General features: G+C 34.8%; 1 protein-coding gene across 1 annotated transcript in view; it reads left to right on the top strand.

The window, feature by feature from the left end:
* The first annotated feature begins 2,322 nt into the window (after positions 1-2,322).
* Positions 2,323-15,133, top strand: part of LOC129238317 (uncharacterized) — a 49,575-nt gene continuing 36,764 nt past the window's right edge. Inside the window, exon 1 of the mRNA XM_054873357.1 lies at positions 2,323-2,364. Coding sequence (XP_054729332.1) covers positions 2,323-2,364 — 42 coding nt within the window. The remainder of the gene's footprint in view (positions 2,365-15,133) is intronic.

Genomic DNA, 15,133 nt, shown 5'->3' on the forward strand with positions numbered 1-15,133 from the left:
AATTACTATCATTGCCGGTCGACGCCCACCATTTATAATTAATACTAATTCCACATTTGCTGCAAGACTGACTTAACTCAAAACCTAAAAGCGTTCAAGAAAAATACCTAAAACTTTTATTTGAAATAAGCTAATAATGAACTGTTCTATGTTGTCAGAAAAATTATTTTATATATACTATATGTATATTTTTCTTTTCAAATGCAATAAAAGAAAAGCCGTGAGCTGTTTTTACTTAACCTAACATAACTTACCCGCATTTAAGTTAGTATTGAAAACAAAAATAAGCAAACAATAACACTTCTACTCATATAATATTTCCCATTTTGCATCTGTAAAAGTTTGAGGTTCTTGCACAATAATTTAGTGTCATTAGGATGTTTATATGTACATAGCACAATAAGAAAACTACAGCTGTGAAAATAGCGCCAACTATCATTCACTAACTAATTATCCAGCCACTGGCTACGTATAAATATTTTCTTTGCTTTTGTTCTTTTCTTTTTTGCGGCTTCCTTGATCTACTTTCGTAAGGTGGCGCACAATTATGGATTAGGTGTAGGTACTTCAGTGCCTGGACCGCACATAAATAGTTAGTAAATAATATTTGTGTAAATGATATTTTGTAGAACTTGATCAAAAGAACTTGCGGAGTTCACCATAAAAAGAAGACACCTTTGCTACTTGATGAAAAGCACTCTGGGCATAACAGACACAAACGAAAAGAAAGTTCTTTGGGAACGATATGTCCGTAATCTTCTTAATGACAATCGACCACCTTTTAACCAACCAAAAAACGTCACTGATAAGAAAGCAACAGGTCCTGACGAAATTCCTGAAGAAATTTTAAAATTAATTGACGAAGAATGTTTCCAGATTCTTCTGCACATTTTTAACCACATCTACGATGCCGGACAGTTTCCACAGGATTGGCTAAAATCTGTTTTCATTACATTGCCAAACAAATCCAATGTAAAGAAGTGCGAGGAATATAGGCTCATAGGTCTCGTGAATCACTCATTCACTTTTTTTTTAATTATACACAATAGAATTTATAAAAAACGTGAAGAAGCCATTGGCCCTACGCAATTCGGTTTTAGAAATGGCATGGGAACTCGTGAAGCTCTGTTTTGTGCCCATGTTCTTGTCTAAAATTGCAATGATGTGCAAAAAGATGTACTCATGTGTTTTCTAGACTATGAAAGAGCACAAGAGAGTTGCGATGTTTACGAACCCTTTCTTGGAACCAGATTACCGTAATTGATGTTGATAATGACAAATCACAGGAAATCCCTATTCTTAAAGGCGTTAGGCAAGGATATATATTATCACCCATCCTTTTCAACATCTATGCTGAGAAAATTTTCCAAGAAGCTCTTCGGGATTCATTAAAGTTAATGGTGTGCTTAGATTAGATTAGATTAGATTTGTGGGGGGTTGGGCAAGTCCAAACACTCAGTCAGTAGACCATTGTACTACACCCGGATAGATTTGAGTACAAAGAATAGATATAGCAAAGATACGAAGTGAATGGTAAGACGGATAAATTAGTTCGAGGTCACTCTTCCCCAAATCTCTTGCATTCGTTGATGAACTTCACAAATGATCACAAATGCGCGAGTATAACAAGAATAGAAACAAAAGCAAGAACCTAAACAAGAACCAGAAGAATAACAAAACATACGAAAGCCAACAAGAACAAAAGGAAAACCAAGAACAATAACAAGAATAAAAACAAGCACAAAACCAAAAACGAGAAGAATCACCTGAAAATGAAGAGTAACAAAAACAAGGACAAAAGTAAGAGCTAGAACAATAAGAAGAAAACGAAGAGAATAACAACCAAAACAATAACAAAACCAATAACAAGAAAAGAAGGAAAAATAAAAACAGGAACAAATACAATATAAGAATAAGGAAAAAAACAATAACAAAAATAAGCAAGAACGATAAAACGAAAAAGAGGAAAAATAAGAACAAGAACAAAAACAAGAACAAGAAATACCACCTTGATCAAAAAGTTCTCGCAACAACTACCAGGTGATGCTCTAAGTCAACTGATTTGAATTATGTTTCTTCTGTTAGGTTGCCACAACTGTAGAGACCTACAGTCCTACATCAATTTTATCGCCATTACTTCACATTTGTAAAAGTTACTCCGTCTTGAGTAAATCTACCTGTGCACGTGTTTTGGATTTTTTAGAGTTTGAAAAATAAACTTGAATTTGCAAAGTTTGTATTAAATTTTGCGTTACAAATAGATTCCATGGTGCGAAACCTTAGCAATTTTGGACAACTCTTCCGGTAATAATACTCTAAAAAATGCAGTCGCTTATGAGTGGTATGAATGCTTCAGAAGAGATGGTGAGTCCATCAAGGAAGACGAACGTAGTGGCATCGACAGAGAGCTCCGAATGAACCAAGACCCACAAAACCACGTCGCTTTAGTCAAAGAAGAAAGTGATGTTCATGGCTTTTATGGATTACAATGGTATTGTATACCACGAATTGTTGCCAGAAGGTCAACGGAAATGAATATGGACTTAGGATTTGGCCGTTTAAACACATTAACGTGAATCATATTAACGCCAAAAAAGAAAGGATTTGTAGGAAAACAGGTCGTGAGTTTTACACTATCCATTTAGCTCACTCACTATCCGTGACCATTTTTAACGAAGAACGAAATTAATACCATCCAAGAGCCATCGATGAGCCATTTACCTGATATGCTTCCCTGCGACTTTTTGCCGTTCGATCTAGTAAAAAAACTAATACGGGGAACGCGTTTTAACAGCCGAAAGCAAGTAATGAAAAAATCGAAAGCGGCTCTGATGGCCATACCGAAAATACAGTTCCAGAAATGTGTGGAAAGTTAAATGAAACACTGGTGTAAGCGCGTTGCAGTTGTTAGGGAGTACTTTAAAGGCGATAATATATTTTTTGAGGCGTAAACTGGGTTTTCGACTTTTCTGAATATATTCCGGGAACTTTTTGATCAATATGTATTACTTGAAAATTAACGAGAAGAAGGACAAGGGTAAGAACAAAAGCAAAAAATTAGCAAGAACAATAAATAGATAAAGAGGAAAAACAATAACAATAACAGAAGAACGAACAAGGACAAAAAAAAATAATAAAAATAAAAATAAAAATAATTGCAAGTACAATATCAAAGCCAATAACAGAATAAGAGCAAACACAGAAACAAAACAAGAGCAAAAAAAAAGTAAGATATAAAACAATAAAAAGCACAAAAACAATAACAAATACAAAAAAACACCAATAGGAAAAAAAATAAGAACAAGAAAGCTTCTAATAATCGCAAATAAAATAGCCGCTTCGATATACGGCTAAGTAATTTTTAGTAATTATAGTTCTACATAATTGATATAGATTTTTCGTTAAATATTTCTATACAAATTTATTTTTAAATTATTTTATAAATTGAATTAAATGTAAAATCTTCTTTTATTTCAAACTAGCGGACCCGACAGACTTCGTTCTGTCAAATAGATTTTGCATGTGGCAGTTTATATTTCGACCTTAAGACGTTTTTATCTGCTGACCCTCACACACCGCCTTATTATCATGGTGACGGTTTTGTTCAGGAGAATTAAAGAAAAGGGTCAGCTCGGGTGACCTAAGTGTCTTCGCTTCCGCGAACTTTGGCCACCCTTTTGGGACTCACTACCAACCCAGACTGGGATGTTTGCCAGAGCGCTTTAAACTAAGAGGGGAACTTAAGGTTCAAACCTGATTGAAAAATAATCTAAAGGGATAGTGGGAACTAAAGGTGACAAATATTTATAAAACGGGTGCGTCAATGGCAAAACATAGAGATAATTAATTATTTATTATTATTATTATTAACATATGGTTAATAACCGATATAATAAAGAATAATGAAATAAACCGTATATAAGTATTTTCAGTAATCGCTTTATTGTAAATCAAGTGAATCATAGTGATTAACAAATATCTGTTTTATTTTTATTGTAGTGCTTTATGATATACAATGTTTTTGTTTGATTACCGTGTGAATATACAAACAAATCTGATGGTTTTCCAACGCGGCAACAGGCAACATATAATTAACCATGTGAGAAACCTGGGTTTTCTGGATTAATTATTAATGTTGGTTTTTTGTTATTCTTAAAATATGTTTGGATTTGTTCAGCCCTGCATGATTATTCTTAGAATTTACTTACTATTTGTGAATTAAATCATTCCTTAACTCCTTCTGAAACTAAAACAAAACAAAGAATATTCCGATCAAATCTATAGCTCTTACATTTTTTTACTTTTCAATTTGGTCGGGTTCACGATATTATCACTTTTGTGTGAACGCATTAGATCCTCCAACGCGAACACGCACACACACAAACACGCAATATTTGTATGGGAAAAAGAAAAGGGCTGTTTTAGGATTTTCCCGGAAATTATTCGAATTTTTCTCGCCACACAAACCAACCTTGGACTTCAAGGAACATTTTCAAAAAATAATTGTTAACATTGGTCCATGCGTTGTTGAGTTATGCGCTTACCAACACATTTTGCGATTCATTTTTATATTTATTATAGATAATCGCTATATTCTTTTGCTCACCCCTCTATTCACCTTACACTTGATACCACATTTAATAGCAGCACATGTGTTCCAACTATGCCATAATTATTTTAGTACCACTTGCAAAGCATGAATTTATTATTATAATAAAAATTTTTAAGGTCAAGAAATAAATCTCAATTTTTTGGAAAATAATGCTGATTGGAAATATTATAAATGGTCAGAAGTTCATTTGCTATCAGTGGATTTGCCACTTAACGTACAAACATACGGACAATTTTTCTATCACCTCATTATTATTATTTTGATTATTTCCATACCCGCGCACGCCACTGCGCTGGGTAAATATTAATTTGTTCTCATAAGGGCTCTGAATTTTTTTATATGGAGAAGAACCGACAAGAGAACCGCGAATTTTGAACCACTTCAAGCTTCCATTTTATTATACCAATGCTATATGGGTTAAAATACTGCTTTCCCAAATTTTTCCAAAGATTACATTTAAAAAGTTAAAATTGTGTTAAAAATTTGGAGAATTTTTATAAACTTTGTACAAAGTTTGAAACACCCATTTATTTAATATAGGTTATTGAATGAACTATATATTTTTTGAAAATTAATTAAAATCAAAAAAAAGAGAAACTGTCAAACCTGGACACAATGTTGTGGTACTATAGTTTTTTCGAGTGATGTACACATCTGGTATGAAGTTCGTAATGGGAGGTCTATTGAAAATTGATTCAGTGAAACAAAATTCCCAAAATTTTGTGCAAGTGGTGATCTGAAAGAAAGAAGGAGGAAGGAAAGAAGAAAAGGCAGCACCAGAGTGTATTATACGAGTATCTAATATCCAAATTGACATTGTGCCACTACTGCCATACTATGGTTCGCTGATATGTTTACCTTTTTTGCTCCCTAACTTCCCTTTTTTACGACTATTTTCCATTACATACGTCCAGAATTTTCCAAAAATCGACTTCTTTCAACATATTATTATTCTTTTTAGTTTTAGGCGTATTTCTGTTCAAGTCGCTTGTAAAACTTCCCCATAGATACAAAAGTCAGCGGCCTCGGTAGTCTAGCGCAAGTGCACTAGCCTGCCATGGTTGTGTGTTCGAATCCCATGTAAAGCACGGTCCTTGCACTTTTCCAAATTTAAAAAAGAAAAAAATATTCTCATTCCTAAAACCCAAAAACTTATCCTTTCCATCCATACTCTCACAAAATAGTCAGCGCACTACTTGCATTGTGGTTGCTAAAACAAGCAAAAAACAAAGAAAAGGACACAGTTACACATTGCATCAGTAGCGCCAGCAAGAGGAAGCGGTCAGACGCGGTAATAGCGCAGACACACGAAATTTAGCGAAGTCCTCAACCATTTGTGCGATCTTTCTGCCAGAAAAATGTGAAACACAGATGGCGCTCCTAGCAATAAGAATTCGTTATTCATAAGCAACGACAGGTGGGCATTCCCACTGCTTAGAACTGGTAGCGGCAGGCTAATCACCAACCCTGTCAGAAATCAAAATAGATTAACGAAACCAACGGAAGACAGAGTCTTGTCGCTTCCCTATGCTCCCGAGAGGAGTGAACAAGGAGAAAAAAAATAATTACTTTATACTTCAAAGCCACTCACCTCACTCATTCGTTTCTCCATATTATTCTCACAAGAAACAATAAGTGCCTTTTTAGTTCTGCACCACCATACTTGAGGAGTTCGGGAATTAGGGTGTCCTCGTCGTTACTTTATGATTCCTATGTAATAACAGAATTCGGGCACTGTTACTTTACTTACATATGCATATAACATAAATTGGATAAAAAGTGTCGCGTTAAAGTTAACAGGTAAGTGAGAAACAAATTTTATTACAAATAAGCGTGTTGAAATTATAAATTACTAGCTTATACCCGTGGGTTTCACCCCACATTTCTATCAAAAAGTATTCAATGTAAATAAAACAACTTTAACTTTTTTAAGTCAGTTTAGGTATTATTTAAAACTATCGGATATACGACATTTTTTGTTATATTATTTTGAGTATAAATAAAAAGGTTTTTCGGTGCGCCAACTCTGGAGCAGGCTACATATAATTGGCCATGGGTAAAACATGAGTTTGTTAGATTGACTCTTGCTACAGCTAATGATTGTCCCTGAGCTTTATTTATGGACATTGCGAAAGCCAGTCTAATAGGAAATTGGAGACGTTTAAAATGGAAAGGTATATCCGTCGGTATAATTGGAATTCTGCGTATGAAAACTTTGTGGTTTTCAAAATTTCCTGATAAAACCATAGCTTCTATAACATTCGGTAAAAGTTTCGTGATGATTAGCCTTGTGGCATTGCATAAACGTGGAGGATCCAAATTACGCAGCATAATTATCATGGCCCCCTTTCTAAAAGCTTTTTGCGAATATAGATATTACAATGGAATGCATCAGCTGTTTTTTGTTTACATATTTACAGTGATGGCGATTAAACGATGATTTTATAACTTGTGATGTACACTGTCAATTTTTGGTATTCTACCATAAATGCGTCCAGTGATATGCAGTATGAAAAATCCCATTTGTATAGGAGGTGTCACGCCCCATTTCAGCCATCACCACTTTTCATGCAGGTGTTAGGTATTAACCTTATATAATCTCTTACCAAATTTCAGTTGTCTGGCCCAAATACTTCCAGAGATATGGACTATAAAAAATTCCAGTTGTATGGGAGGTGCCACGCCCCCTTTTTCGTTATACGCAGTTTTTCTGGATGCGGTAAGGATTAATGTCATATAACCCTTTACCAAATTTCAGTAGTCTAACATAAATACTTCCAGAAATACGGACTGTTAAAAATTCCATTTGTATGGGAGGTGCCATGCCCCCTATATATATCAAAATATTTTTTAGCCCATGACCATCCCGGTAAGGTATCCAGTTCGTGTTTCAAATTTGGTTATGATCGGTTTATGCGTTTAGGACGCAAGTCGATCTATAGATACATACATAATTTGAATTTTATATATATAGATTTCGTGTACTTAGAATATTTTTCAACCCAAAACATGCGCGTGTATAAAAAAGTACGGTCTCACCCGAACTTAGACTTTTATTGGCTTGTGCAGGTTAAAAATTATAATGCAAGCCGCTTATCAGCATCTTAATAAAAAAAACAGAAATATTCCAAATATCCCAGAGTAAAATAAAAATAAAAAAAACAAATATACGAATTAATATTCACTTAAGGGGATTGTTGTGTACTACAATCAAGTTGGCGAGTGGGTCTTTAGCTTTGCTTGTATGTATGTGTGTATGTGTATATGTTTGATTTTTAAATTTGCCTTTTGCGAACGGGGCTCGATCAATCTGGCTGCTGATAACAGCTAATCAAAGTCTTATTTAAATATTTTCGTAATGTAAATAAAGCAATGCATGCAAAGCAAAAATTTACAAAAAACTGATAATTCAATAGTAAATAGGGGCGTTCCTCAGCTCAAAGTACTGTTAAATATTTTTATAAATATCAGGAATTGGCGCCTGGCAAATCTGTAAATGTAAAACTAATATAAATATCAAATCGGCTTGCAATGAGGTACATTTTATGCGCAGAAAGTCGACTATAATAAGCGAGGTAGTAAAGCATATCGCTTTTACGCAAGAGTAAAAAATCGCGCGACTATGAAATGTTATGGCTTCACAAATTATGCTAACGCCTGCCAGGCATGCATTTGAATTCACGCGATTTTATATTTTGCGCTTGGATTTGCAATGGATCTGTCAATATTTCACCTTATCTGAAGTGATTTAATTTTCTAATAGACCTCAGTGATCTAAGGTTCTGCCTCTAATGATAAGAATGATAAGAAAGTTCTGTGAAAAAAAGTTATTTTGTGAGCTGGTAGGGTCAGAAAAATTTTATTGCATATTTGTGTACACACACACATACACATGCACACACACATGCACACACATGCAATCATTTAACTTTTATATAATCATTTGCATATATTTCAAGTAGCGAGAGGTTCGCATACCAATGACAAAATCTATAGCAGGCCCAAAAGCTTAACGTTCATTCGTTCGTAAGGCTTTTAGATGTTCCACTACGTAACGAATTCATTTCGTTATGATTACAATTGAGATAAGATGTGTAAACTTATAATATATAATATAATTTTTATAATCAGTATTTTTGTTTTTGTCTCACAAATTATAAGAGAGGCAGTACAGCATTTGACCATAAGAGAATACACCGACATACAGGGAAAATCCCCGCCAAAGAAGAGCAAACCAAATTGACCATATTTTAGTGGACAAGAGACACGCCACCTCACTTATAGACGTAAGATCACAAAGGGGAGCATTATGTGACTCTGACCGCTATCTAGTCATAGGCAAATTACGAATTGCCTTAATAAACAACAACAATAGCATTATCAAAATCCATAAATGGAATGTAGCAAAAATAATTGAAAATGAAGAAACTCGAATTATATTCGAAAGTGCAATATAAAGGGTGGGTAAGTTTTAAGGGCCGGTGTTGCTTTTGAATAAAATACAATTTTTTTAAGAAATTATTATCATTTCTCTTTATTATGATAACACTGGTATGACTCAATTACGCATAAAACAAAACATGGGCCAAATGGCCGTCGCGGCTCGACGGCACACCTCCATCCGATGGTCCAAATTTTCGATGACGCTGAGACATAACTGAGGTTCTATGCCGTTAATATGCCGAATTATCTCATCATTTAGCTCTTGAATTGTTGCTAGGTTATCGATATACACCTTTTCTTTCAAATACCCCCAAAGAAAGAAGTCCAACGGTGTCAAATCACATGATCTTGGCGGCCAATTGACATCGCCGCGACGTGAGATTATTCGGCCATCAAATTTTTCGTGCAAAAGAGCCATTGTTTCGTTAGCTGTGTGACAAGTGGCACCGTCCTGTTGAAACCACAAATTGTCCTCATCCATATCTTTCAATTCGGGCCATAAAAAGTTCGTTTTCATCTCACGATAGCGAACACTATTCACAGTAACTGCCTGACCGGCCTCATTTTGGAAAAAACACGGCCCTATGATGCCGCCGGCCCATAAACCGCACAAAACGGTCACTCTTTGTGGGTGCATTGGTTTTTCGACGATCTCTCTTGGATTATCATTCACGCAAATCCGGCAATTCTGCTTATTGATGAGTCCACTGAAGTGCAAATGTGCCTCATCACTGAAAATGATTTTTTTCGAAATGCATTTTGATTTGAACGCCGGTTTCCATAATAAGCCGATTGTGCATCTTTCCATGGCTCCAATTGAGTTAGTTTGAAAGGTGACAAATAAAATGCAGAAAAAACCTGAGGTTTAGGTGGGGTTTACATTCAACATCGGCCCTTAAAACTTAACCACCCTTCATAATAGACTCACCAGTACGCATGGTGAAACAGAAGTTGAACAAGTCTGGTACACGATAAGAGATACCATTATACGAGCTGCAAAATAAAATATAGGCGTCAAACAAAAAGAGCAGAAGGAGTCGAATGACAGCGAATGTAGAATAGCTAATGAACGGAAGAAAGAGGCACGAAAGAAATACACATACAGGGTTGCCCATATTCTACGGACCAATCTGGCAACCCTGTATCTTTTGACAGAGACGTCAGATCGCTTAATGACATATAGCGTTGGAAGCGTCAGTCCAAGCAGATTTTTACCATGGAATAGTACACGCCACGCGAGCGCTCCCAAATTGTTGAAATTTACATTCAACAACAGAAGTCAAATCAAGAAGAAGATGATAACCACTTTTGTGATGCCAATTATTCGTCGAAAGCTTATGAGGCAATTCTGGCTTCAACAAGACGGCGCACACAGGGGATTTTGCGGAAAAAAGTCAAATTTGCAACATACCACCTACGCAATGTTTAATGGTATTTCTAAATTCCAGAATAGAACCAACAATAAAATCAAAAAGAATTACTAAACTCCGACTTACAGTTTTTTTTTTATAGATATGTCAAAAGTATAATTTTTTTATAGTATTGAACTGACCAAGAAAAAACTTCAAAGCCCAAGGTGGTTTTTTTTCTTTTTGCTTGAGCCGACTTCCAATTTTTTATTTTTCATTTAGGGTACGATATTTTTATATATTTTAGCCGGAAGAACAAAGGCTGTAAAGCATTTGATTATCTATTTATAATTAATTTTACGAAAAAAAAAAATCATATTCCTTCATATTCTTGGATCTGCAAGTTGAGCTACATTTACCTACGGTCAGAAACTAGTATCAACGTGTTGCTTAATAACGTCTCTTTCAGTTTTAATCAATTGCAGGTGCCACCAGGCGCCACTGATTATTTTTTGGCAATGATAGTAACTAAACGCTTTCTAGTGTGTGCATAATGATAACGCAACACTTTTAATTTTGTTTTGACATTTTGAGGGTAATTCAGAATTATGAACTAACATGTATCCTGTGCGTAAATATTTGCTGGCTTATATTAATAAAAAAAAAAAAAATTAAAATTCATGAATTTAAAAAAAAAATTTTTTTTTTTAATTTTTTTAAAAAATAGTTTTTAGACATGTTCTTTTCATACACAAATATATACAACTTCGTTAGTAGTAAAAATGTAAATATTTTTTGGGATGTATACTTTTTTCCGCATCTCTGTACAAAAATCCCCAGTATGCGGCGCTCTAGCTCACACAGCTCGCACCACAATCGATTTTTTGAAGAAATTGTTTCCTCGTCATTTGATGTCGAAAAATGGCGATTTTGACTGGCCACCGCGTTCGCCCGATTTAACGTCACCTGACTTTTTCTTGTAGGGATATTTAAAATTAAAAGATTTATATTAATAAGCCAAAGACCATAGAAAAGCTCAAGAACAAAATCCGTGAGGAAATAGCCGTTATTCCAGCCGAAATGTTAGCTAAAACTATGGAAAATGCTGCAAAACGGACACAATACGCCGTACAGGCTCAAGGCGGCAATTTGAGAGATATCATATTCAAAAAGTGATGTCAACAAATCTATTTGAACCGAATAAAATGATTATTATCGCCAACATCAAATAAATTGTGTTTTTCTTTGATTTGAAAAAAACCGATGGGTCCATCGAATATGCGCAACCCGTATATGTAGAAAAAGGCACTTTACAAAACTTACTTGAGTACCAAGAAAAAAAAGAAGCGAAAAATAGTATTAAGAGAAAGAAAAAAGAATTCTTGGAAAGACAAATAGAGCAAATCGAAATTGATTTTAAAAATAAAAATATAAGAAAAATGTATCAAGCCATAAAAGAACAATCTAAATCCTTTTGCCCGCGGACGAATGTTGTCAAAAATAAAATTGGAGAAACACTAAGTGGTAAACAGCAAATTATTCATCGTTGGAAGCAGCATTTCAATGTAACTCTAAATATACAAAGAGAAGAACGAGAAAATCAGAATTGCAAACCGCTGAGGTGAATATAAGCAGCCCCAGTTTTGAGGAAATAAAAACCGCCATAAACAAATTTAAAATTATAAAAGTAGCGGCGATGATGGGGTACCGGCTGAATTATTAAAATATGCAGGCTGTAGAGCCAACTGGGCGACGATCGACCAGGGTTTCAAAGTCATGCAAGCCTTTGAAAAACTACATGAATATGATATTGGTATTCACTGTCTATTCAACGATTTTCAGTATGCATTTGATAGCATAGACCGAAGTAAAATAAAATACTTATTGCAGTCTATAGGCATACCAACAAAGCTTATTGAACTTGTTATTATGACCCTTACAAATACGACAGCAAAAGTTATAGTGCAAGTAGACTGTACGGAACCGTTCTCTATTGCCTCAGGAGTCAAACAAGGCACGGTGCTACAGTGAATCACAATTTTTGAAGTGACATGATGAGCACTGTAGATCTAGCCGAGAACGACGCGGAACCGTATTCAAAAAATGTTTAACACCCTCAATTTTTATTTATCGTGAAAAAACCGATTTTGGGTGTTTTCCGACACTTAAAAATTCGTAGCTCGTCCGCATTTTATCCGATTTCCAATCCTGAAAGAGTTTTGTTTAGATAAATGCTAGTTCCTTTGACGTATGTCTTCTATTTTTCACGGTAAGCAAAAATAACTACTGGTTTTTCAACACAAAACTTAAATTGTAGTCAATTTTTCCAATTTTTGCGAGTTTAACGAGATGTTGTCGATAATATTGAAATGAAAGGTTTATTTATTAGTAGAAAGTCTTATATGTAGCTGTGTCTATTCCGAATGTAAAAAGTATTTAATTTCAAAAATCAATCAAAATGTGTCGAAGTATGTAACGGATTTTTTTGTAAAACAAAAAAATGAAGAAACTGAAAGTTTTCTTCACTTCTTTCATATTTGCAAATTTGCGGTTCTCCGTTATTATTCGCGAAATTCGTGCATAAATAAGTATATTTATTAATTTTTGCAAGCACCAAGGTGATGATAAATGTAAAAATATGAATGTCAAAGAAAATTGACTTTTGTCTTACTCAAACTTTCCTCCACTCAATTAGAATATACGATACTCACTTTTGCACGAAACATCAAGAAATAACCGCCAATCTTCTGGTCGGTGTGCGTGATTGAGGCAGAAAAACAATTCATCTACGTTCGTGCAATATACAAGCTTATGGTCGACATCGTCAGCTTTGAAAAGTTGTTCAAAGAATGTTATATCCTTGTCTCGTGCAAATGTCGCTTTAAATCCATTTTCCACAAGATGCCACTGCTTTAATCAGAACCCACGAATTTCTGTTTGTCTTGATGATAGTCCTAAATCTCGTAGAAGATCACGATAGTCTGCATTTGATACTAAATGACGTTCATTTAAAGTTGCTCCAATTGGAATATAAGATCTATCTATATTATTTGCATATAATTTCCGTCACTGGATTCAGATGAATCTTCTGTCCTCTTTGTTGAAATTTGCTCGTCTTGGATTTTTCGTTAGACTGGTTTGGAGATAGTTAAAACATTCGCATACCTTATACGGTCACGAGTTTTGTAGTGATGACCTGTGATGTTAGTCTGACAAAAGCAGCAATCTTCCTGCTTGTGGATCTGCTGACAATGCCAAACCATCGGAATCTTTATCGGTAAAAGACGCGAGTCGCGTTTTTCATATCTCCATTTTTTAATTGTAGTAGTGCACATTGAAAAACATATTCAGGTTCAAGCCACTGACTTTTAATGTATGTGCGTTCAAAAAGAACGTTATATCCTTCAACCACGGCCTTACTTTTTGCGAATTCCAAACGATGCTTTTTGTCAACAAACATTCCGCAGATGAAACAAAAATGATTACGCTTATCACACATTCTGATTTATGTTTACATTAGGTAAGGTTAAGTTAGGTTAGATGCACTTATGCTAAGTTTTAATAGGTCTTGATCATTCAAGAGTGATGATTTTTCACACTCATTAAATTGTACATGCTTACCAGCAAATTGCAAACGGCTCTGCTGTGTCTTGCAAGCTTCGGTTGGCCAGTTTGGATTAGGTAAGCTTGGGTTATAATGAGTTTTGATATGTTAGATGTATTCATAGTTATGTAAACTTATTACTGTCTTTCAAAATTAGTCACAATGAGCAGTAAAGCACTATCGGTCATGCGGTATTCTCTCGCAGTCCCGGTTCAGCTGGATTTTTAAAAATGTGGAAAAAAACTTAAAAAAAATAGTAAGTTTTACAGATTTCAATGTATGAAGATGAAAAATAGCTTATCTCGAGCACATTTTATTGGAGTTTAAAAATGTGTATATATTTGTGGTGCCCGTTCGAGAATAGTGGTCAAATAATTGCATCACATTGAAAAAAAACGTGAAAAAATTGCACAAATCAGAGCTTATTATTGAAAATTTCTTTTGAACGTCAATCGTTCAATCTTAGAATTATATATGCACATTCATAACGCTCATACACTCCCCTTCTCAAGGCCATATTGAAATATAAAATCGGTTGAAAAATGGGGTAGTTATGTACAATATTTTTATTTCATCAAAAACACCATAAATCGGTTTTTTAACAATAAATAAAAAATTTGAGGGTATTTTGAATTTTCTAAAAACAGTTTTGTGTTGTACTGGTCTTGACCTAAAACGTGCACTATATCACTTGAAGAGTTCTCTCGATTTATTTTATTTTGTAGCACCGTGTAATCAATGCAGAAAAAACTTAATATACGGTCCAATCAAGATCGAGGATTGTATGCAATGATCTGTAGTGTGGGGCATACACATTCAAATGTGTAAATGAGTTCACCTACTCGGGCATTACATTATCAGCCAACCAAGACATGTCGGTAGCAAACAATGACAGAATACGGGCAGCCAACAAAGCATATAATGCTAGTCTAAAATTGCTCAGATGTAAAAAATGTAATGACACGACCTGTGCTTACATATGGCTGTGAACTATGGACGCTGAAAGCTAACGAGACAAACCAGCTAATGTGCTCCGAAAGATCTATGGTCCACTTAGACTGGCAGATGGCACTTATCGCATTAGGCACAATGCCGAACTGGAAGACATAGTTAAGAAAGAAACTA

The sequence above is a fragment of the Anastrepha obliqua genome, chromosome 1 (assembly GCF_027943255.1).
Source record: "Anastrepha obliqua isolate idAnaObli1 chromosome 1, idAnaObli1_1.0, whole genome shotgun sequence".
NCBI classification, from domain to species: domain Eukaryota; kingdom Metazoa; phylum Arthropoda; class Insecta; order Diptera; family Tephritidae; genus Anastrepha; species Anastrepha obliqua.